The 22,965-nt window shown below is 40.7% G+C and overlaps 1 protein-coding gene across 9 annotated transcripts in view; it reads left to right on the top strand.

Moving 5' to 3' along the window:
• The window catches only part of NHSL1 (NHS like 1), a 290,075-nt gene that overhangs the window by 234,083 nt on the left and 33,027 nt on the right, over positions 1 to 22,965 (top strand). For all 9 annotated transcript variants that reach the window (XM_087865526.1, XM_087865523.1, XM_087865524.1 and 6 more), the window contains one exon: positions 16,313 to 16,440. In XM_087865526.1, coding sequence (XP_087721652.1) covers positions 16,313 to 16,440 — 128 coding nt within the window. The remainder of the gene's footprint in view (positions 1 to 16,312; positions 16,441 to 22,965) is intronic.

Here is a 22,965-nt window from a genome sequence, read left to right as displayed (position 1 = left end):
TACACTTTCCCATACATTCCCACAAAACCTTCTAGTGCTCCTTTCAACTGCTTCGTCTGTGCTGTGGAATGGTGGTCACTCATTCATCTCCCTGCCTGACAGCGAGACCGCTGGGAGCAGGACCTTCTCTTGTCATTTGTGCGACCCCAGCACATAGTCTGGTGCTTTTCTTAATTAGGTTGACTTTACAGAGACAAATGGTAATGTTATGAAAAGCTCCTCTTTTTCTATGTTTGGTATTCCATCGGACTGTAATCACTGTTGTGTTTGTGGAGGTCCTGGAAAGGTCACCTAGAACTCGGGAGAGGGGTGAGGGCCGAAGCCACAGCACGAGGGGTGCAAATGCAGGAGTGAGGAGATGGAGAGTGGTGGGAGCGCAGGGTTGAGCCTGGAAGCCTTTATTTTAGGGGGCTGGGAAGGAGAAGTTGGTAAAAGAGTAATTGGGGAAGAAGAAAGTCAAGATGGGCAGTTTTCATGAGGCTCGCAGATGGCAAGAGAGTCTGAAGAAAGGCTACTGAGCTGGTCATTAAGCTGCCATTGGTGACCCTCAAAAGAGCAGTTTCAAGGAAGGTGTTGGATGTAAGAAGCCAGATAATAAGCAGAAAAATAATGCAAGTAATTTTTTGAGAAACAGGAAAGTAGAATAAATTGATGTCAGCAAAACAAAGAGAATAAGGGACAGTATTTTGAGGTGGTGGCCAGATAGAGGTAATATTATTGCTTGTTGTAAAAACTAGAGCCAATTAAAACATGGTTGTAGACAAAAGGAGCCGGCGAGGAGGGGAAAGAACACAGATACCAAGAGAGAACATGGAGGGTGTTGCCTGAGGAGGCAGGAAGCAGTAGGCCCTGAACTCGGGGGTGCAGGCAGAGGTCAGGTTTCCACCTGTGTGTCCTAGGCAGAGAATTGGGAAAGTTTTGAGATGGAGCGAAAGAAATGGTGAAGTTGTTCATTAGGTGGTGTCAGAGGTTTGACAGAAATGTGGCCCCACTCTGTCGCTGCTGTATTGCTAGGGCTTTGGTGAGAAGAATGACTTCATTCCGTGCTCTTGTTCAGTGCTTGTGAATTTAATTAGGTTGGCTTTTCAAAGACAAATGGTCATGTTCTATGTTATTAAAAGCTTTTTTTTTTTTTTTTATGTTTGGTATTTCATTAAACTTCTTTTGGAATTTTTGTCCTTAGGGAAAGTGGCCCAACCTGATGAAACAATGGACCAAATTCTCTATTGAGGAAAGAGAAGAGCAGGGACAAAGATGAGGAATTAACAGAATGGAAATGATGGGCAAAAGAGCTTGTTTAACTTCTCTTGTTGGATTTGACGGCTCAGGAAATTTTGTATAATTAACCGACTACCCTGAGTGCAGTAGCGCTGAAAGAGGAGCTCCCCCGTGAGCGGGAAGTCTGATGTAAGAGCAAGGGAAAACGAACAGCCATTGCTTTTTCAGTAGGTTAAGAGACATGTTGCCTTTTTTTTCTTTTCTTTTTTTTTTATTGGTAAGCAACACACAAAAGGTAGAATAGCAAAGACAGTCATTTCAATGACCCAGGTCTTAACAAGGCACTACGGATTGTTTAAACAAAAGGCTTTTGTGTTGTTTTTGTGTCCATGGCTAGTCTGCTGTTTCAGCAATTCTATTTTAACTCCTGATAAAGTGAGTAACTTGAGTGGCCTCTATATTTCGCTCAGTGCAGCATAAAAATGCTACATTGAAGGTGCTGTGGATAAGGGTTGTTATCACCCTCTGTACGGCTGAAGTCTCTGGTGTTGGGTTAGAATCTTTGCGGGCTATTCGATACTGAGGCACCTTGGTGACGCGCCGCCACTGGCCGGCCGTGATCGGGCTTGCGCATTCTACAGTGAAAGGAGATCACCCCCAATTTGGCTGCACTCCGGTGCCGCTCAGCCAGAACTGGCAGACTCTTCACAGGCTCACGTTAGTCATGGGCACCAGAAAGCCTTCACCTTAATTTCAATCAGATTTAGTTCTTTGAGTCTCCTTGAATTAATTTGGGTAAGTGAAAAGAAGTGTTAAAAACGTGTTTTCTACAATAGCAAATCACCTTCAAGAGTAAATCCATGGTTTGCAGTGAAAAATAAAGCCAACAGTTTTATCCAACAGCTCAAGTTTTAATAATTAATTCCCTGTTTTTGAGGTTTTTGTTCCCCTCTCATAGAAATTAACCATAGAGGGATGATATTAGTCAAATGACCTTTTTAAAACACTGTCACGTAAAGTGAAATTGCCTATGGTGTTTAATGTCAGTGAGGGAGATGGTGGTACCAGGATTGGGAGTGGGGCGGTTCTTTCCAATACATGTTTATACATCAGTCACAAACTCATTTCCTGTTTGACTTTGAGCTGACGACAGAGTAATAGTGCATTTTCTCCCTCTGGTACTCCACCTTCCCTGATCACTTTATTTCCCCAAATGCACTATGTAGATTGAAATGAGAAGTCATTTGGAATTGTGTAAATAATTTTTAAGCATATGAATTCTGCAGTCTGCTTGTCATTCATTTTCCCCCTCCCTTGGCAGAGAAACCTGTCCATTCCATCACCGTCTCCTGTCTTCCGCCTTACTCCTACTCAAAACTTCTGGGAGCGCTCTCTGGTCCTGTCTGACCAGAAGTCTTTTGGGTATTATCCATAATATAGTTAGTTTATAAATACAGGATTTGATCAGCTTCCCTGAAATTCTAATGAGACAAAATTTCCTTGGACAGAAACCCTGGACATCATCTTCCCTACCTCATTCCCTCCCTACCTGCTTTTCCCTCATCCTCCTATTTTCTGAACATATGGTTGGGGCTCCTCCCCCTTTGAATTCTGTATTGATGCTGGCCCCAGCCCACAGTCCCCAGTTGTGCTTAATAAACACTGATGACATGGCCGGTATAGATGAGGCAGGTCATATGCCTTGGGTTTATTGTGGTGGAAAGCATGTTCAAGGATAAGGTACACGGGGGAGAGGAAAGGGACGGCACCTCTATCATGTAATCACAGTTTGCTTTCAAGTACTGATCATTCATTCACTTGATGAACTCACTGAGCTCCTGCCAGCCACCCACACAGAGTGAGATCATGCAGGGCTTAGAAACCATGAGGAGGGTGTTGGCTTTTACTTTCAGGATCTGGGAAGCCATTGGAGAGGTTTGAACTCAGGAGTGACATGATCTGATTCATCTCTCTTTTTTTTTTTTTTTTTTAAATGGCTACGTTGGCGTCCGTGTTGGAAGTTCACTGCAAGGGGTTTCGGGGCGGAAGTGGGAGACTGGGTGGTGATCACCACAGTGATGTGGTGAGAGGTGGTCGTGGCCTGAATCAGGAGGCTTCCTCCTCAGTTGGAGCTCAAATGGGATGTCAAAAGCAAGAAACTCTCCAAGCCTCTTAAAGGAGGCTTGACAGGGCACTGCTGCAGTAGCGAAGTTGAAGCTTTTCTGCAACAAAACAGTGTTCTTTAGGAACTAAAAGTAGTACCAGGTAGAGCATTTCTCCCCTCTACATTGACCCCCACTTACAAGCTCAGTTCTTCTTCATTCTTTGTTTCCTGTTCTCCTCTAAGGAACTCTGTTAGTGAGTGTGGATCGTTTGTGACAGAATAAGACAGATCAACCCTCTTTTCCCCTCAGGCCTTGGCATTTCTCACTTGGAATATGTAGGAAATGTCAAACAATCCTAATTCTGTTTCCCTCTTTTCTCATACTGTGGCTCCCAGACCAGCAGCATCAGCTTCACTTGGGAATTTACTAGAAATGCAAGTTCTCTGGCCCCACCCCAGATCTGCTGAATCAGACTCTCTGGGAGCAGGCCCAGCGATGGGGTCAACAAGCCCTCCAGGTGATTCTAAGGCACCTTAATTTGGAAAACTACGCCCTGTCAATTGTCACGGGAACTTGTTTATCCGTCCGCTGAGTTGTAAGCCCCTTGAAAGTTGGAATGTAGCTCTTCGGGTCCACTAGCTCCTTGCAAGCTGGGATTTGACCATACAACTGTTCACTCTCAGAGATTGATCTCTGGACTGCTGCTGTTCTCTCTGGCTGATAGCAGAAGGTGACTTAAGCAAATTGAAACTCATTCCCTTCAGGAGAGCTCCCTTTTCCTTGGCACTTGGGTGATAGTTGGCATAGTTTCTGATTGTCCCTCTCTCTTTCTTACCCAGTTAAGCCAATTATATTCTAGCACCTGGAACATTTTGTTGTACACAACACTCCATTAAGAGAGGAGACATTTGGGGCGCCTGGGTGGCACAGCGGTTAAAGCGTCTGCCTTCGGCTCAGGGCGTGATCCCAGCGTTATGGGATCGAGCCCCACATCAGGCTCCTCTGCTATGAGCCTGCTTCTTTCTCTCCCACTCCCCCTGCTTGTGTTCCCTCTCTCGCTGGCTGTCTCTATCTCTGTCAAATAAATAAATAAAATCTAAAAAAAAAAAAAAAAGAGAGAGAGAGAGGAGACATTTGCTTTCGGAACTTTATTTATTTATTTATTTATTTATTTATTTATTTATTTATTTTTAAGATTTTATTTATTTGACACAGAGAGGATCCTGATGGGGGGCTCGATCCCAGGACCGTGGGATCACACCCTGAGCAGAAGGCAGATGCTTAACAACTGAGCCACCCAGGCGCCCCTGCTTTCGGAACTTTAGAGATGCTTGGGCTTAGTCATTAAAGCCATAATATTTTCTCTTTATCCTTATACGTTTTGTGGTGCTTTGGATTCTAAGGATTATTGAAGTGATGAGGAAGTGATCTTGTGGACCCAACTATGCATTTGTTGGAAGCTGAGTTTACTACTTCACGTATAAATAGCATGCTTTTTATGCCATTATAAGTATTACTGTATAACTACAGAAAAACTTTAAAGAGGGAAGGAGAAGAAAAGAACCAATCATTAGTCTAATACTAAACCAAGGAGCATGTTTATTTGAAATCTGTCATTTAAAATTGCTATCAAATTATCTAGGAAAACACCCATATCAATATCCAAGATTTATATTAAATTCATGGTGTCTTTAAGATTTAACACAGCTTTTCAGCTCACTTGGTAGGCTACAAATAACCAAGGAACTTAAAAACATTTGAACGTCTATAATCTCTTAATTATTCTAATTCTTGATTCTTAAAAACAATTTAAATAAATTGAAGTTCAGCTGTTTTGAAGAATTTGCAGAAAATCCAAATGTATTTTGGGAACATCCAATATGCCTGATTGGCAAGGCAGAATCCAAACCATGGTATGAGAATGTTTTTTTTTCCAATGTTGCCAAACCCAATAAATTAATGAGCTAGAAGGTAAATCCCTTCTGTTTTAAAATGCATTTTGGTTTAATTATCTTAAGAAAATAAATTCTCCAGTGGTTACAAAGCATAATATTTAAGTGCAGCAGATTTTTCCCGTGTGCTTACTTGAAAGCTCAAATTAGATTAGCTATATAATACCCAATACAGCTGTTGGACTGGAATTGATTTTCTTTTAAGCATGCATGTTTATAGTCTTGTGTGTTCTCAGTGCCCTGCTCCTGGACAAATATATATAATAGAACCAGCCTTTTACCCTGTTGTTGATAATCTGATGGATAAGTAACTGGGATAGAAGTTTGAAAACCTGGATCTTCCAGAAACTTTAGACCTGGGTTTCATAATCCATAAGATACAGATAGGATCTGTTCTCCTTCAGTTCCCACAGAAATACTTTAAACACAAATCAAATAATGATGGCCAAGGGCTTTCAGTTTAGAAAATAATGCATTTATTTAGTGTCTGTGGGAATGGCTTTAAAAATCAGTGATCTGAAAAAAGGACTTTTTTAGATTATTGTTCATCATAAGACATTCTCACTGAAGCAGCACCTCATGACCATTATTTTTATAATTAATTTTGGAAGTGGAGTCCTCCCAATTTCAATGACCTTGAATTACAGCAGGAGGATTATGAAAGATTTAATACTGTTAAAAAGAAACCACATTCACATTTTAAAATATGGTGTATCTGGAATGCTCTGCTGTTGTAAAATGCCAAAATTGTGCTTTCGATTTGCATGTTTCAAAAGTGTTCTAGCAACTCGTATCTGCACACACCGACACTACCCATAGGACCCGAAGAACGACAAAATTACCTTTTTTTTTTTTAAGTTATGTTAGTCACCAGACAGTACATCAGTAGTTTTTGATGGAGTGTTCCATGATTCATTGTTTGCTTATAACACCCAGTGCTCCATGCAATATGTACCCTCCTTAATACCCATCACTGGGCTAACCCATCCCCTCGACCCCTCCCCTCTAAAACCCTCAGATTGTTTCCTGGAGTCCATAGTCTCTTATGGTTCGTCTCCCCCTGTGACTCCCCCCCTTTCATTTTTCCCTTTCTTCTCCTAATGTCCTCCATTCCTTCTTAATTGGTCCTTCTGATTTTACTACAGTAGCACTTGTTTCAAATTCTTCCTTCATCATTCCTTCCCGTCTTTTCCACATAGTCTAACAAGGCAGCCACCTTCTCGCTTTTTTCCATTAAGAATCCCCTTATACCACATCATTTCTCGGGAGAATAGAAAACCCCATTATGGATTCAGTGTCTCATCTCTTCCTTTTCCTTCTCATTTAAACAAGTCAGACTTATTAGTCATTTATTGAAGATAAGAACTTTGTTCTCTTTTAGTATATTGAATCTTTATAATTCATTTAATTTTTCAGTGTGTGTATGTTTTCTGTCACAGAATTATAAATACGAAAAAAATCAACTGTGGCGATTTCTACCAGTCAGTGGTAAAAATGTCCATGTGGTTTTACTGGCATCACCGAATGATTGGATTTCTCTTCCTGTGGGTAACAGTCAAACTCCTGTTTGATTTATTTGAAATTTATCTGTCTGAGTAGTTTTGAGCTGTGTCCCAGCCTCTCAGGGAAGTGGGTGGGCAGGAAGAAGGTGATAAATAAACGCAAGTAAGATGGTTTCACTTCTCTGCTCCAAGTCCCCAGAGGCTATCCCTCAGCTTCATGGTGAAAGCCAGAGTCCTTACAACCCTCCAGGCCCTAATTAGTCTGGCCCTCCTTTATCTGTCTAACTGCATCTCCTGCTGTTCTCATCCCACAATTTCTCCAGCTCTTTCTCAGGGTGATGGAACCTGCTTTCTTTGCTCAGATACCACTACTTAGTGAGGCCCGCTCCAAATGCCATTCCCCGTTCCCTTCTTCGCTTTGTTTTGCTCTTAGCACTTAGGACCTTCTAACATGCTACATAGCTTACTGTTTTTTCTGTTTGTTGTCTGTGCTTTCATTAGAACATAAGCTCCACGAGGACAGGAATTTTTGTTCTGTTCACTGTAGAAGCTTCTCTGCCTATCAGAGTACTTGGCAGGAGTAGATGGTTCATAAGTATTTGTGAATTAGTGGATAAACACGGGATGGGGACGCTTCACCTTGGAGTCATAATATGTGAGTTACCGAGGAGAAAGAATTGTCTTAGGAACTAAGGACTTTTTGTAACTGTGACTCTGCCTCTTTGGTATAGATGCTACCATGCCTCCCACTCCTTCCTTTGCTATTCTTTCGTGGAAACATCAGTTGAACCTCTGTACTGTGTGAGGCACGACACAGGTTCTGAGGAATATGCAATATGGCTTATAAAATTGAAAAATTCAGGCTACCACGGACGGCTGGAGTGACTAGGGAAGGCTTTGTGGAAGGTAGGATTTGAGGTAAGCTTCAAAGGCAGGTGGCATTTGGATTAAGCTGCCTTGAAGGAGCACAGTGCAGTGAGCTCCCCATAAGCATGGCCGCTGCCACTGCAGGCCGGTAGGACCTACGCTGCTGTCCTCTGTAAGGATTTGGGAAGTGATGATGGCGCTGTACACGCTGTGTTCATATGTATAATTAATAAAATTTAGGAATTTATAAAATAACTTCCAGAAGGGAATCAGAGGATTTTTTTTCCATCTTAAAATGCTGAGTCTGCTAACATTTTCATTACTTTTATAAGAGACATAGTATTTTCACCTGTAGACCTGCTTTGCCCTTAAGGAAAAGAGACTTTACCTAATATTAATTTTGAAAGACCTTAAATATCAATATTCTTTAAGATAAACATTTACTGACTTATTTCATTTCATACTCATTTTTTTATGAAAATGTAATGTAGAGAAAAAAACTATAATAGAGCTAGTTTAACCTCCTTTCTTTCTAGGAAAGAGCTTAAGGGCACGAAACCCCCAAACCAAAAGTGTTGATTTGCTAGATAAAGGCTAGTGTTCTTTTATACGTTAGGTGTGGTCCCTTGAGGAGTGGGGGCCAGTGGGTTCCCAACACATCACTGTAGTTGGCTGTGAGTTGTTTAACCTCAGGAAAGAACACCAGCTCTGGGGCCAGAGCTCCTGGATTCTAATGTGGGCTCCATCCCTTGGAGCAAGTTTCTTTTTTGTTCCTCAGAATTTTCGAGTGTGAAGTGTGGGAGAGCACAGTCCACATCTCTTCAGGTCACTGTGAGGAGTAAATGACTCACTGTGTATGAAGTGCTAATCAGGACGGTGCTATATTCGTCCGGAGCCCTCATCACAGTTCATATGCAACAGAGACTGCTCTGTCTGCTGAGAGCCGTTACCACATCTTGCCTTTCCCACCACAGAGGGTAACTTAGGACCTTAGAGATGAGTCCCTGAAGCCCAGGGTCGCACAGCTCTTCAGTAGCCAAATGGGCATCTCACAGTGTCCAATTCCTGTCCTAGTTTCATTCAATGATTCTTTGACACTCTTGACAAAGGGTGACCTCCCCCTCCCCCCATCTCCTTGAAGATCCTTGTAAGTTTCTTCCACGTGTTAGCATCTCCTGGTTCCAGACTATGTACATTTCCTAGGGCTGCCATGACAAAGTACCACAAACTGGGTGGCTTTGAAAACAACAGAAATTTATTGTCTTATAGCTCTGGAGGCTTGATGTCCAAAATCAGTGTCAGCAGGGTCATGCTGCCTCTAACCTCTAGGGGAGAATCCCTCTTTGCCCTTCCAGCTTGTGGTGGCTCTGGGCATTCCTTGGCTTGTGGCTGCATAACTTCTAATCTTCACCCCTGTCTTCATAGGCTTCCTTCCTTCTGTGTCTGTATGTCCCTGTGTCTTCACATGGTCCCATGGTCTCTGTTTTCTCTTCCTATGAAGACGTTAGTCATAATAGAGTAGGGCCTACCCTGATACCTTCGTCTTAACATTATTACATCAGGAAAAGCCCTATTTCCAGATAAGGTCACATTCACAGGTACTGGGGGTTAGGACTTCAACACACCTTTTTCAGGGACACGATTCAACCTATAACACAACCTATAATCCGATCAAAGGATCTCTCAATCCTTTTCCTCTCCTTCGTTTAAGAGTTACCATGTATCAAAGACATTTACTAAGCACCTGACTGATACTCCGCCAGTGTAACAACACCCGTAAGTATGAAGCTTCATGTCATGTAAAGCCGATTAGATAATAACCTTGTAAATTCAGCAGTTAGATCAGTTCAAATATTTTAGCTCTATTTTGGATTGAAAGTAGTTAGAAATAAATGCTCAAGCAATTGATACAAAATCCAAGTATCAGTGCTGTACATACTTAGGAAAAGAAATATAGCCTCATGATGTTTTGGTAAAGATAGAGCCAAAGGCTTGGTAAGATTATAGAATCTTGAAGAACTGTGCAGCCAAGCATATCTTGTCAGGAAATTGCTCATTGGCCTTTACAAGTGGAGGAGTTTGAGGTAGTTCTGGTTTATGTGTAAATTCTGGCAGCCATGTCCATTTTCTGAGCATCTACCCTGTGAAGGGTTCTGAGCAAAGCAGAGAAATATTAGTTGAAATATTGTGTCTCATGACAGCTTCTCAGATGTAGTAATGTCCCAGCCTTACAGAGGTGGAATCTGAATGTCCAGCAGGTTAAAATGCCCCGTAGACCTCACAGGTAGAAAGTGGGGCTGGGTCCATCCTGATTCCAGACCCTCAGCTGCTCCTCCACGTGCAGTCCCTCCCGATGCTTAACATCCTGTTCCAGCAGCACAGTAGCTTTTCATTCCGTTGCAAATTCCACATCAAAAGCCTCTCAGCCTCATTCAAGAAGGATCAGAAGTAAACATTAAGTAAGTGTACTAAAGATCTGGAAAGTCTTCGATTCAGTGTTAGCTGTCCATTTGGAAGAATCATTGGAGCAGCTTTGAATATTCTCATTTTCCCCCTTGCTCATGAAGTAGGGTTGTGCTTTCTTGTTTCCTCTGAAGTTAAATATGGTCATATGGCTTGTTTTGTCCAAAGAAATAGGACTCAAGTAACCAGGGGTTATTTCTGGAGGAAGTTTCAGGAGCCAGTGTGAGAGGCACCACATTCTCACTGTGCTGCCGTGTGATCAGTTAGCACAGCTCCTTCCCTCTTTCTGGTCCCTGGGGGACTGTGGTGAGCAGAGCTCCTGCTAGTTTGCCTGTACTGGGAGAATGTGCGGCAAAGATTCTTCTGGTCTCTTAAGTCACGGAGGTTTTGGAACTGTTTGAAACTGCTGCGTGTTCTAGCTCATTGTGACTGATTCAGTAAATTTAAAAGCAGAACATGGAAAGTGGAAATTCATCAAGGGTTTCCAGCAGAGAAAATTATTTTGAAAATAGCTCTTTAAAGCATCTTGGAGTAGACTCTCTTACCATGTCTAACATACTAACGTGAAAAGCCTAACGAATAACCAAGTGCATGAAGGTTTGGAGGCCAAGGCAGGTTTAAATTCAGAAGATGGTTAGATCACCATCCAGTGGTATGACATTGTTTTTTTTCTTCTATATTTAAAACTTTGGTTTACCAAGGAATGTTTGCCCACTGTTCTTGTGCTAAAGAAAATAGTTTGACATGAAAGGGAAGAGGAGGGAATTTGTGATTGGGAAACCAGAGGACACAATGAACAGTGATACCTTTATCCAAGCAGGACTGTGAGAACAATAGCTCGGTTTTACTTCAAATTTCTGTTGCAAGTGGAGTATGTGTTAAAGATAGATCTTCTATTACATTTAGTATCTCGTTTCTAGCCTGTAGCTGCTGGCATAACTGGCTTTAAATTATGCTTTGCCTTGCAGTTACTTTCAATGTAGTGTTGGAAAAGTCTCTGTTTATTCATGATGGCTTGCACCTACTTAGATCTCACTTTCCAGACAATAAACTCTGTTTAATGAACAAAGCCATGGTTTTAGAAACCGAGAGCTGTTGCAATTTGACAAGAGGAGATTTTCCTAGATTTTCCCTGGAGTTGGAATAAGATAAGAGACAATGGAATTTGATGACTTTCCTAGATTTCAGAAATTTGATAAGAGCGAAGAAATTGGTCATCCGCCATAAATGTATGCTGCCTAGTTTCACCTTAGGCCCAGCATCTTATTTCACGGACATACTACTATTTAAACATTCCTGTGATCAAGCTTCATTGTGGGGAAAAAAGAGGCATTGTCTTTTAAACTGGGCTCAAAAGGTGATGGTGGAAGTACTGATATTTGCCAGATTTTTCATAGTTTCATGGATGATAATTTTGCAGCATTTTGGTCTTTTAAGATTGAACATGTATCAAGTCATTTTAGCTATCTTTAATATTGCCAAAAAAAACATCAAAACCAGTATCACTTTTAGAGATGATCCAGCCAGAAGCCCCTCCTTATATTCTGGCAAGGAATCTTTTCAAAACACAACCTCACCTGGTGCCCAATATGTAAAAAGATTTTTGGTATTATGAAGGGTTGTAATTTTAAACTTACACTTCTTATAGGGTCATTTAGTGAGGGATAAAGACTAATTTGAACAACAGAAAGACTTAGTTTAAAGGGGCCTTGGCTTGAGAGGCCTGGCTGGCTCAGTCAGTAGAGTGTGTACTCTTGATCTAGGGCTTGTGAGTTCGATCCCCACATTAGGCATAGAGATTACTTAAAATCTTTGAAAAAAAATTAAAAATAAATAAAAGGGCCTTACTTTGTGTTTTGTTTTGTCAAGTATTTGAAAACAATGAATTACAACATAAGTCGCTACAAGTGGTAACAGTTTGTTTTGTTTTTGTGTGTCTGGCTGACTGCATTTCATTTTTTATTTCAAGTATAATTAACATACAGTGCTAGATTAGTTTTAAGTGTACAACATAATGATTCGACAAGTCTGTACATTACTTCAGTGCACACTACAATAAGTGTACTCTTAATTCCTTCATCTGTTTTACCCATCCCAACCCGTCTCCCCTCTAGCAACTACCAGTTTATTCTCTGTATTTAAGTCTGGTTTTTTGTTTCTCTTTTTGTTTCTTTGTTCATTTGTTTTGTTTCATAAATTCCACATATAGGGGCTCCAGGGTGGCTCAGTCAGTTAAGCGGCTGCCTTTGAGTCAGGTCATGATCCCAGGGTCCTGGGATGGAGCCCCCGCATCAGGCTCCCTGCTCGGCGGGGAGTCTGCTTCTCCCCTACCTGCCGCTCCCCCTGCTTGTGCTTGCTCTTTCCCTCTCTGTCTCTGTGTGTCAAATAAATAAATAAAATCTTTAAAAAAAAAAATTCCACGTATAAGTGAAATCATATGGTATTTGTCTTTCTCTGGCTTATTTCAGTTAGTATTATACTCTCTAGCTCTCTCCATGTTGCAAATGGCAAGATTTTGGTTTTTTATGGCTGAGTAATATTCCATTATGTATATATTTATACACACACACCACTTCTTTATCCTTTCACTGATTGATGGACACTTGGCTGCTTCCATAATTGTCTATTGTAAATAAAGCTGTAATAAACACAGGGGTGCATTTATCTTTTCAAATCAGTGTTTTTATTTTCTTTGAGTAAATACTCAGTAGTGGAATTACTGGATCATATGGTAGTTCTGTTTTTAGTTTTTGAGGAACCTCCATACTGTTTCCTACAGTGGCTGCCCCAGTTTGCATCCCCCCAGCAGTGCACCCAGGTTCCTTTTTCTCCACGTCCTTGCCAACACTCATTGTTTCTTGAGTTTTGATTTTAGCCATTCTGACAGGTGTGATGTAATATCTCATTGTAGTTTCAATTTGCATTTCCTTGATGATGAATGATGTTGAGCATCTTTCCACGTGTCTGTCAGTTGGCCATCTGTATCTTCTTTGGAAAAATGTATGTGTCCTCTGCCCATTTTTAATTGGATTATTTGGGGGGTTTTGGTGAATTGTGTAAGTTCTTTATATGTTTTAGATATTAACCACTTATCAGTTATTATCATTTACAAACATCTTTTCCCATTCAGTAGGTTTTTTTGTTTCGTTGATAGTTTCCTTCACTGTGCAAAAGCGTTTTATTTTGGTGTACTCCCAAAAGTTTAATTTCGCATTTTTTTTCCCTTGCCAGAGGAGACATATCTAGAAAAATGTTTTTATGGCCAATGTCAGAGAAGTTGCTGCATAAAATTCTAGGAATTTTATGATTTCAGGTCTCACATTTCAGTCTTTAATCCATCATGAGTTTATTTTTGTTTATGGTGTAAGACAGTGGTCCATTTTCATTCTTTTGCATGGAGCCGTCCAGTGTTTCCAGCATCATTTGTTAAAGAGACTGTCTTTTTCCCATTATATATTCTTTTCTCCTCTGTCAAAGATTAATTGACCATAAACGTATGGGTTTATTTCTGTACTGTGTATCCTGTTCCGTTGATCCATGTGTCTCCTTTTGTGCCAGTACCATACTGTTTTGATTACTATAGCTTTGTCATGTCTCTTGAAATCTGGCATTGTGATACGGCCAGTTTTGTTCTTTCTTTTTCAGGATTGCTTTGGTTCTTTGGGGTCTTTTGTAGTTCCATGCAAATTTTAGGATTATTTGTTCTGTGAAAATGCTGTTGGTATTTTGAAAGGCAATGAATTAAATCTGTAGGTTGCTTTGGGTAGTATAGACTTGTTTAACAGTATCGGTTCTCCCAGTTCATGAGCATGGAATATCTTTCCATTTGTTTGTCATCTTCAATCTCTTATCATGTTTTATTGTTTTCAGAGTACAGGTCTTTCATGAACTTGATTAAGTTTATTCCTAGGTATTTTATTCTTTTTTGGTACAATGGTAAATGGGATTGTTTTCTCTTTCTGCTACTTCCTCATTATAGATCTGTAACAGATTTCTGTATATTAATTTTGTATCCTTTGACTTTACTTAATTCATTTATCAGCTCTAGTAGTTTTTTGGTGTAGTATTAAGGGCTTTGTATATCTTGTACTATGTTTTCTACAAACAGGGAAAGTTTTACTTCTTCCTTACCATTTTGGATGCTTTTTATTTCTTTTTCTTATCTGATTGCTATGGCAAGGACTTCTAGTACTATGCTGAATAAAAGTGGACATTCTTGTCTCATTCCTCATCTTAGAGGAAAAGCTGTCAGTTTTTCTCCATTGAGTATGTTGTTAGCTGTGGGTTTTCATATATGGCCTATATTATGTTGAGGTATGTTCCTTTTAAAGTGGTTTGTTACACAGGGTTCATCCTGAATCCTTAGGAGAGTATAGTTTATAGGACTGCAGAAAAGTTAATTTGTTGTATCAAGTTAATGAAATGTGAATCAAGTATTTTTTTCATCCTAACTTGAAGGTAATTAAAATCAAATCACATACTTACAGAATCCCAAAACTTTCACAGAACACTGAAAACTACTAATCATGATTTATGTAATATTCTCTCTGTAGAAGGAGAGTATAAGTCTGATTGTTTTATTTAAATTTTTTAGAGAAATTATTAATATTGGAGAAATGGGGAAATATTTCTCACTGGGAAGGGTTAGATTATTATGAGTAAATGCTCATTAAAAAATACCCTCTGTTCTGGAAATTTCGGAATTAAAAATCTTTCCATTTTACTCAACATTTACGGTTGTTGACAGACGAGTCCACAAATTAGCCCGTAAGTAACTGAAGTAGTAGTAATTAGCTATCTTGTGATTATATAATGCATTTTTAAAGTTAGTTTGGCATTCTGAAAGATTCTCATGATTATTTCCTGAGGTTTTTAAAAATTTGATTTGCAATTCTGGATTGGAAATTCTATTCACCCCCACTGTGAGGTAGCAAAGGAGAGTAAGGATTTTTTCCCCTGGCTGGAGAATTTTTATCCTTTCACTGAAGCGACTATTATCTCCTCTCTGAGGGAGAATCATAGATCCTAGTATTACAAAGGCACTCTGAAGATGCCCTACTTTAGTTCTGTGCCATTAGTTGCATGGTTTTGTCAGGCTGTGCAAAGAGGAAACTCTTCCAAAACCAAACACATTTCATACTCCTTTAGCAAGCTGGATATTTAAAGGTACCCTGTAGTGAGTGAACCCTTTTGCGAGGCAAATGCTTCTCTAAGGTGCTGTTCGGGTAATAGGAAATCTCCTGGGGCTTTAAAACGCCATTAATACTTTCCTTGCTGCACTTGTCCCCACTGATCCAAGTAATTAGCACCATGGTTCCTACTTGAAGAGAATCACTGGTCTCTAAGCAGCCAGTGGCCCCAGCCCCGCTGCCAAGCAGAGCACCATGCTCCTGGTTACCCTCCACCCTCTGGTGCCAGGCATTTCTCTGTAGACTGGCAGACGTCTCACACTGCCACCTGGCTTCATAGTAAATTCCACTCAATGATTATAGCCTGTTTGGCATCAAAGTTAAGTTGAGAACTAAAAATAAAATGAGGGCATTGTTACCCATGATTTCTCATGTCACTTCCAGCTGATGAGTCTAGGGAAGAAGCATAGCATGAGAATTGCTTGTATTTTTTGATGAGGAGTTACATAATCAATTGCTGTATATAAAAAATTATAGTAATTAAGACCCTGGGTTTAAATTCTGAGTCCATTGCTTATCTGCATAATGTTACTGAGCAAATAATTTAATTACCTTAAACCTGACTCAGAGGGCTGTTGTGAAGCCTAAGGAAATCCCGTTACATGAACAGGGTGTATAATGTGTAATCGGTGTTTTGCTAATTCTTTGGTTTTTTTCTAAGATTTTATGTATGTATGTATGTATGTATGTTAGAGAGCACGTAAGTGGGGGGTAGGAGCAGAGGGAGAGGAAGAGACAGAATCTCAAGCAGACTTCATGCTGAGTGTGGAGCCTGATGTGGGGCACGATCTCACGACCCTGAGATCATGACCTGAGCCAAAATCAAGAGTTGGATGTTTAACTGACTGAGCCACCCAGGTACCCCTCTTAGTTGTTTTTGTCATCATTTTCATTATTAATAGTATTTTTTTGAAATCTTATACCTAGGAAAATATTACTAGAAGAGGTAAAAGGAGAGTAAACAAGTCCTGGTTTTTTATGCCCTTTCTCCCCTCCCTGGCCTGTACCCTCTGTAGAATGTGACAAACTGCGGCGGGATGGCTACCGAAGTTCTCAGTACTACTCCCAGGGGCCCACCTTTGCAGCCAACGCCAGCCCACTCTGCGATGATTATCAAGATGAAGATGAAGAAACAGATCAAAAGGTAAGGCTTCCCAGTTCAACATGGGATCCCGGACTGGGTCCCAGAACAGAAAAAGGACATAAGTTGAAAAACTGGTGAAATCAGAATAAAATCCGGTTTCAGTTAATAATGTTGTCCCAAATAAATTTCTTAATTTTGACAAAGGTGCCATGATTATGTAACACGTCATCATTCTGAGAAGCTAGGTAAAGGGTCACAAGGAATTCTCGGTGCTATCATTGCAGCCTTTCTGCAAGTCTAAAATTAGTCTAAAATTTTTTTTAAAAGGTAAGGTCAGGATTCAAAGAATTCATCAAAGGGTCACATTCAGTATATTTGTGCTTTTTGAATATTCTCTTTTGGATAGAAAAAATGAAAGTCTTATTTTTGTTGTTTTGGTTTTTTCATATGATCAAGAACCCAGTCAGATTCCTGAAAAAAGAGCTCTAAGTCCAACAGGCAAATGCTACTGTTTCACAAGTGGTCAGTGTTTTTCAGAAAGATTGAACAGAGGCAGCACTTAAATATTACAGCACCCGTCAGTTCACTGTGGAGATGCTGTTTCGTATATGCAAGTCTTTTTTCTCATGCCATCTCTTATGATACGTGCAAACTACTTAAGACAAATATATTTTCTCAGTAATAGATGCCCCTGAAAGAATAAAAATGTAAGGAGATTTTAACTTACATGGTTTTTTGTTTTGTTTGATGGACATGTTTTGGTTTAGAAGCTTGAAGTTTGATGGACATGTTTTGGTTTAGAAACCATTTTTAATTAACCTGAGAAATGTCAGAATTAGGTGAATACGTAAATGTGTTATTGTTTAGAGAACATTATTCAAAATTTATTGTCCTTCCTCAAATAAATAACATCAGAGAAAAGGGTGGATAACAGTTCATCAAAAATGGGAGATTACTACCATGATGTTTTAGTCTTCTGATGAAGATGGGACCCCATCTTTGTTTGTTGAGAATATTTTTTCCTGTTTCTTTAAAAATATTTTCACATATTAGTTTAGTTCCTTAGGACTCAAAATACACAAAGTTCTCTTACTGTAGTAGGAAAAGCAGCTACTTCAAAATTGATCTGGTTTTTAATTTTAAAACTTTTATTTTTCTCTCATTGACAAGAGTAAGGAAAATAGAAATTAGAAGATGAATTATGTAGTGAGGATTTTGTTCTATTCTTATTTTAAAAATTTTTTTCAGCCTTATTGAAATTATAATTGACAAATAAAATTGTATATATTTAAAGTGTGATGATTTGACATATGTATATGATCTTTTTTTTAAAGATGTTACTTATTTGAAAGAGAGCGCACGTGAGCAAGAGAGCACAGTGGTGGGAGAGGGGCAGAGGGAGAGGGAGAAGTAGGCTCTCCACGGAGCAGGGACCCCAACTCGGGCTCCATCCCAGGACCCTGGGATATGACCTGAGCCGAAGGCAGATGCTTAGCCGACTGAGCCCCCCAGATGCCCCTGACGTACTTACATAATTAACACATCTATTACCTCACATAGTTACCTTTCTTTTGCATGTGGTGAAAATGCTTAAATTTTCCTCTCTTAGCAGATTTTCAGTGCACAGCACAGTAGTATTGACTGTGGTCACCATGCTGTACATTAGATTCCCAGAGCTCATTCAACTCACAACTGAAGGCTGGTACCGTTTTTGACCGTCATCTCCCCAGATTCCCCACCCATGAGATTGTCTTTCTTTATCCAGATACACTTCAACCTTTGACTGATGCTAAGAGGAGGAAAATTGAGTTTATAATGGCCCAGTGAGACAGGCGGTTTGGTGCAGTGTGAGTGTGTAAGTTGTGAGTATCCAGGAGTATAGAGTCCCCTGGTGACAAATTGACATTACTGAGACAACATCCAAAGGCCTTCTGGAAAGTGGAATTGTAGTGTCTAAATTCTCCCATAGCTGTTTACTTACCGTGATGCTCACATCAGAGGGAAGTCTTGTCTCTGTGGACTAGTTTCTCTTCCTATGTGCATTGCAGTGGGCCCCTCCAAGCAGCCCTCTCCCGAATGTGTGAAGAAAGTAAAAAAATCTTTATCCCTAAGAAGACAAGGCTCCTGTCACGTTGAAAATGAGTCAGCAGATAATGATCATGTGAAAAAGAACATGTACATAAATGTCATCCTTTATATGATAGGACGTGACATATGACATATCCTATCAGACATAAGAAGTACCATAGTGTGACTTGGTAGCGCTGGGACCCACTAGAGCAGAAACCAGAGTTGTGGAACCGTAGATCTCTTCTTGGGGCCAAATGCTGCTTCTGTAAAATGGAGACATGGGAGCAGTGGAGGAGCCTTCGCTGGTGTGTGTGCTGGGAGGGTGAGCTGTTTCTGGGACTCCCTGAAAACCCCCTCTCGGTTACAGGCTCAATCACAATGTCTGGACTCCTGGCCTTCCTATATTTGGACCGCCATGAAAGCACATAGTTGCTTTCAAATCTTACCTTTCTTTACTGCTTTATATCCTTGGTTAAAAGTGTTTTTGAAATCCTTGAAATATACCGTTAGTGATATTTAAACGGAACTTCTTTTCTTAAATATATAGAGCCAAGTTGAATTATGTTCAGAATTTTTTATGTTATCAGGCTTGAATGTCTTCTCAATGTAAGAAATTTTTCAGAATAAAGTAAATATCAAATTATATAATGTATTAATTATGAATGATTATATACTAATTAAACATCAGCTAACAAACTATTCCATCATGTGAACGAACTAACTTCCTTCCTTCCTTTCCAAACCCTCCCAACTCTTTCTCAGGCTGCATCAGTCAGTGTTGCATTAACTTCTGTAATTTCTTGGTTTCATGGAGCGTCAAAAAAACCACTCGCCTCTCCCTGTTCCACATCCAGTTTGATGGTCTTGGAGCACAGTCTCCGTCTTTTTGTTTATTCATAGCTATTGGATTAATTACCATGTTTCCCACCAGACCATATGCTTTTTCTTTTTAATTAACTGTATATAAGTCAACAAGACCTAGTATTGCTTTCAGTGACAAAAGCCCTGAAATTGGTGTGGAAATTAACCTTTATAGGTCATTGTGCTTTTGCTACCACTTCCTATGGGTCCTTCACCCCAACTAGTGCTGCAGTATCTTCCAGTTGGGGAGGAGGTTTCATTGGTGTGCACCCCGTGCAGTGCTTAGTGCACGATGGGCTGCGTAGCTGGTTCATTCATTCAACAGTTATTCCGGAACAATCACTACCAAGTACATACCCTGAATCAGGAGTCTTTATTAAAAGTCTCTGTGACCCTCCCCTCACTGCTCACCGTATCATGAGGAGGCACCAGTGTCTCCATGCGGCGCGGCCATCATTGGTAGTTATTTGGACTTATTCCGTTACCCTCCTCGATGTGTTCCCAAACAGAACTACTTTAAGCACAGACTTATAATTCATTTTCAAGTCAAGTATTTATTACGCAGGTCCTGTGTGCCAGGGATTATTCTAGGTGCTGAAGACATAACAATGAAGCAAACAGAAGAAATCCTTGCCCTTGATAGTGGCTGATCTGACAGTGAGGCAGGAATACAGAAGCAGCGATGCTGTATTAGAAAGTGATGTAGGGGCGCCTGGGTGGCACAGCGGTTAAGCGTCTGCCTTCGGCTCAGGACGTGATCCTGGCGTTATGGGATCGAGCCCCACGTCAGGCTCCTCCGCTATGAGCCTGCTTCTTCCTCTCCCACTCCCCCTGCTTGTGTTCCGTCTCTCGCTGGCTGTCTCTATCTCTGTCGAATAAATAAAATCTTTAAAAAAAAAAAAAAGTGATTGCACTCTGGAGGAACATAACGCAGAAGGGGGCAGGGTGAGGTTGCCATTTTCAATTAAAAGGACGGGCCTTCCTGAGCAAAGACGTGATTGGGATTAAAAGAGTGAGCCAGGCAGAAATCTTGGAGAACATCCCATGAAGTAGAGTAGCCGGTGCAGTAAGTGTTTCTTAAGAATATATGCCGTATACCAGATACTGCCAAATGCAACGATTGGTAAGGTAACTATACTTGCCTCAAGGAAGTTACAGCTCTCTGGTAGAGAGAACTAGCCAGACTAAAAAGGGTCTTACACATTACCTGCTGCAGTAAGTGTTTGTCATATAGTAACATGCAAAAGAGAAATTCTTCTGGCTTGGGCAGTCGGGAAGTGGGGAAGGGCTGGGGAGAGGGTAAGATATGTAAGAAGAAGAGTCATAGGGCTGTTGTAATGGGCAGTCATACCAAGGACTAGACCAAAAGAATGGCTGTGTCAATGGTCAGAAAGGGAGACTCTAAGAGATGAGATTAAGAGAGGCATCCTGGGAGTTAGGAGATACAATTCATGTCTTAGCTCTGCCACTTTTTGGGTTTCTTTGGCTGTATCACTTGGGCCTTCCAGGCATTCATTTCCATATCTAGAAAGTGGGGAGTGGAATAAGGTTATTCTCCGAGATCTTTTTTGAACAGGCTGTTCATTCATTCATTGACTCAACAAATATTTACGCAGCATCTCCAACAAACCAAGCGTCAATACAGGTTCTGCAGACCCATCAAGTGGAAAAGACAAAGTCCCTGTCATCAGAGGGAAAACAACGGTAGACAAATAAATGGAACACAGAGTGGTGATACATGTTATGAAGAAAAATTAAACAGTAGTAAGAGAGTTTTAGAGTGACAGGGCTGCTCTTTTTTAGATGGAGTGTTCAAGAAGAGTTTCTGAGGGTGTCACTAAAGCAGACCTCAGAATGAAGTGTAGGAACACTGCATGTGACTGTCTTTGGGAAGAGTTTTCTGGGAAGAAGAGATAGTAAGTGCAGAGGCCTGGAGACAATAATATGGTTATCCTGTGGGGGGAAATAGCCAGACAGCATCAGAGTGGCTGGATTGAGCATGGTGAGGACTTTGGGTTTGTTGTTCCTGGGTGAGATGGGGAGGTCCTGGAGGAACTGAGGTGGAAAGTAGTATGATCTGATTTACTATTTAATGTGATGTGGCTACTGTATGGAGACAAGACCATGGAGAGTTGAGGATGGAAGTAGTGTGGCAAGTCACTAGGCCATTGCAGTAATCCTGGCAAAGATACAGACAGTGCAGGCTGGGACCAGGGTGGCAGTGGTAGAGATTCTAGCTTTATTTTATTTTATTTTTTTAAAGATTTTATTTGTTCATTCAAGAGAGAGAGAGAACAAATGGGGAGAGTCATAGGGAGAAGCAGACTCCCCAGTGAGCAGGGAACCCGACACAGGACTCGGTCCCAAGACCCCGAGATCATGACCTGAGCTGAAGGCAGATGCTTAACCATCTGAGCCACCCAGGTGTCCCAATTCTAGCTTTATTTTAAAAGTGGATCCTACAGAATTTGGTGAAATCGTAAGCAAAAGAAGAGTCAAGGATAATTTCATTTATTGTCTTTCCAGCTTAATCCCTCTAGAATCCCATTCCTTCCATCCTTCCCTCCTCCCACTCCTTCCTTTCTTTCTTGAATCCCATTTCAGACATTATTTGACCCCCATGAGAAATTCTGTTCCACTGACCCTACCCTCTTCACATCGTCAGTCATCCTTCCCCAGCTTAGATTACATGGCCCATAGTTATATTCACTTCTTTGCACACACTTTCAACTCTACTGGCCCCCCTCCCCTTCTGCCAGTTTCCTAGAGAAATCCCTCCCCCAATTTAATGCAGCTCTACCCCTGCTCTGTACTAAAGCCTGACTAGCTAAACAAGGCTAGAGAAAAACACCAGGTTATATTAGCTGGTTGTACCATAAATGCCTGACCTCGAACCTGAAGTGGCAGCAGTTAGCTCATCAATTCACTCTTCCACTCTACCAAGTCATATTTCATGCCTTCTTCTCAAATCTCCAAACACCATGCTTTCTGCTTGACTCTCAGATACTTACTGTCTTTGATACTTACTGCACTGGGGGGAGGGCAATCCAAGGGTAGGTCCTTTCACAACCAAACCTGTTGAACTGCTTGCATTGCAATGGGTGAATAGTCCTCGCTCCTTTCTGCCCTGTTGCATCCCAAGTGCCTAGGTTTGGGCTTGGCATGTAGTGAGGACTCAGTAGTTTTTCAGTGGAATGATTAAGGCCAACTTCTCAAGGACTTCATACTTGCAGTTTACCCCTCTCTCTTTTACCTGATCAATTTTCTCTTTTTATTGCATCATAACCATCATTCGAACATGCTGTATTTTCTTTGATCTTGAAGAAACCCTCCTTTGACCTTTCATCCCCCTCCAGATTCTGCCACATTTTCCAATTCTTCTTTATAATAGAACTTCTCCAAAGAACTGCCTAGACTTGCCATCAACACTGCCTTTTCTCACAATCTCCTTTGAACCCCCTCCAAATAAACTTTTATCCCCAGCACGCCACTGAAATTACTCTCGTTAAGTCTAATCATCACGTCCACCTTGCTAAATCCAATAGTTAGTTCTCAGCCCTCCTCTGATTCAACCTCTCAGCAGCATTTGGCATAGTTTACTATTCTTTTCTTCTTAAAATAATTTCTATACTTGGCTTTCATGAGACCACACAC

Source organism: Ursus americanus, chromosome 11, assembly GCF_024610735.1.
Source record: "Ursus americanus isolate L20-20 chromosome 11, mUrsAme1.1.p, whole genome shotgun sequence".
In the NCBI taxonomy this organism is placed as follows: Eukaryota; Metazoa; Chordata; class Mammalia; order Carnivora; family Ursidae; genus Ursus; species Ursus americanus.
The sequence above is the reverse complement of the archived record's forward strand: the minus strand, read 5'-3'. Positions and strand labels throughout refer to the sequence as shown.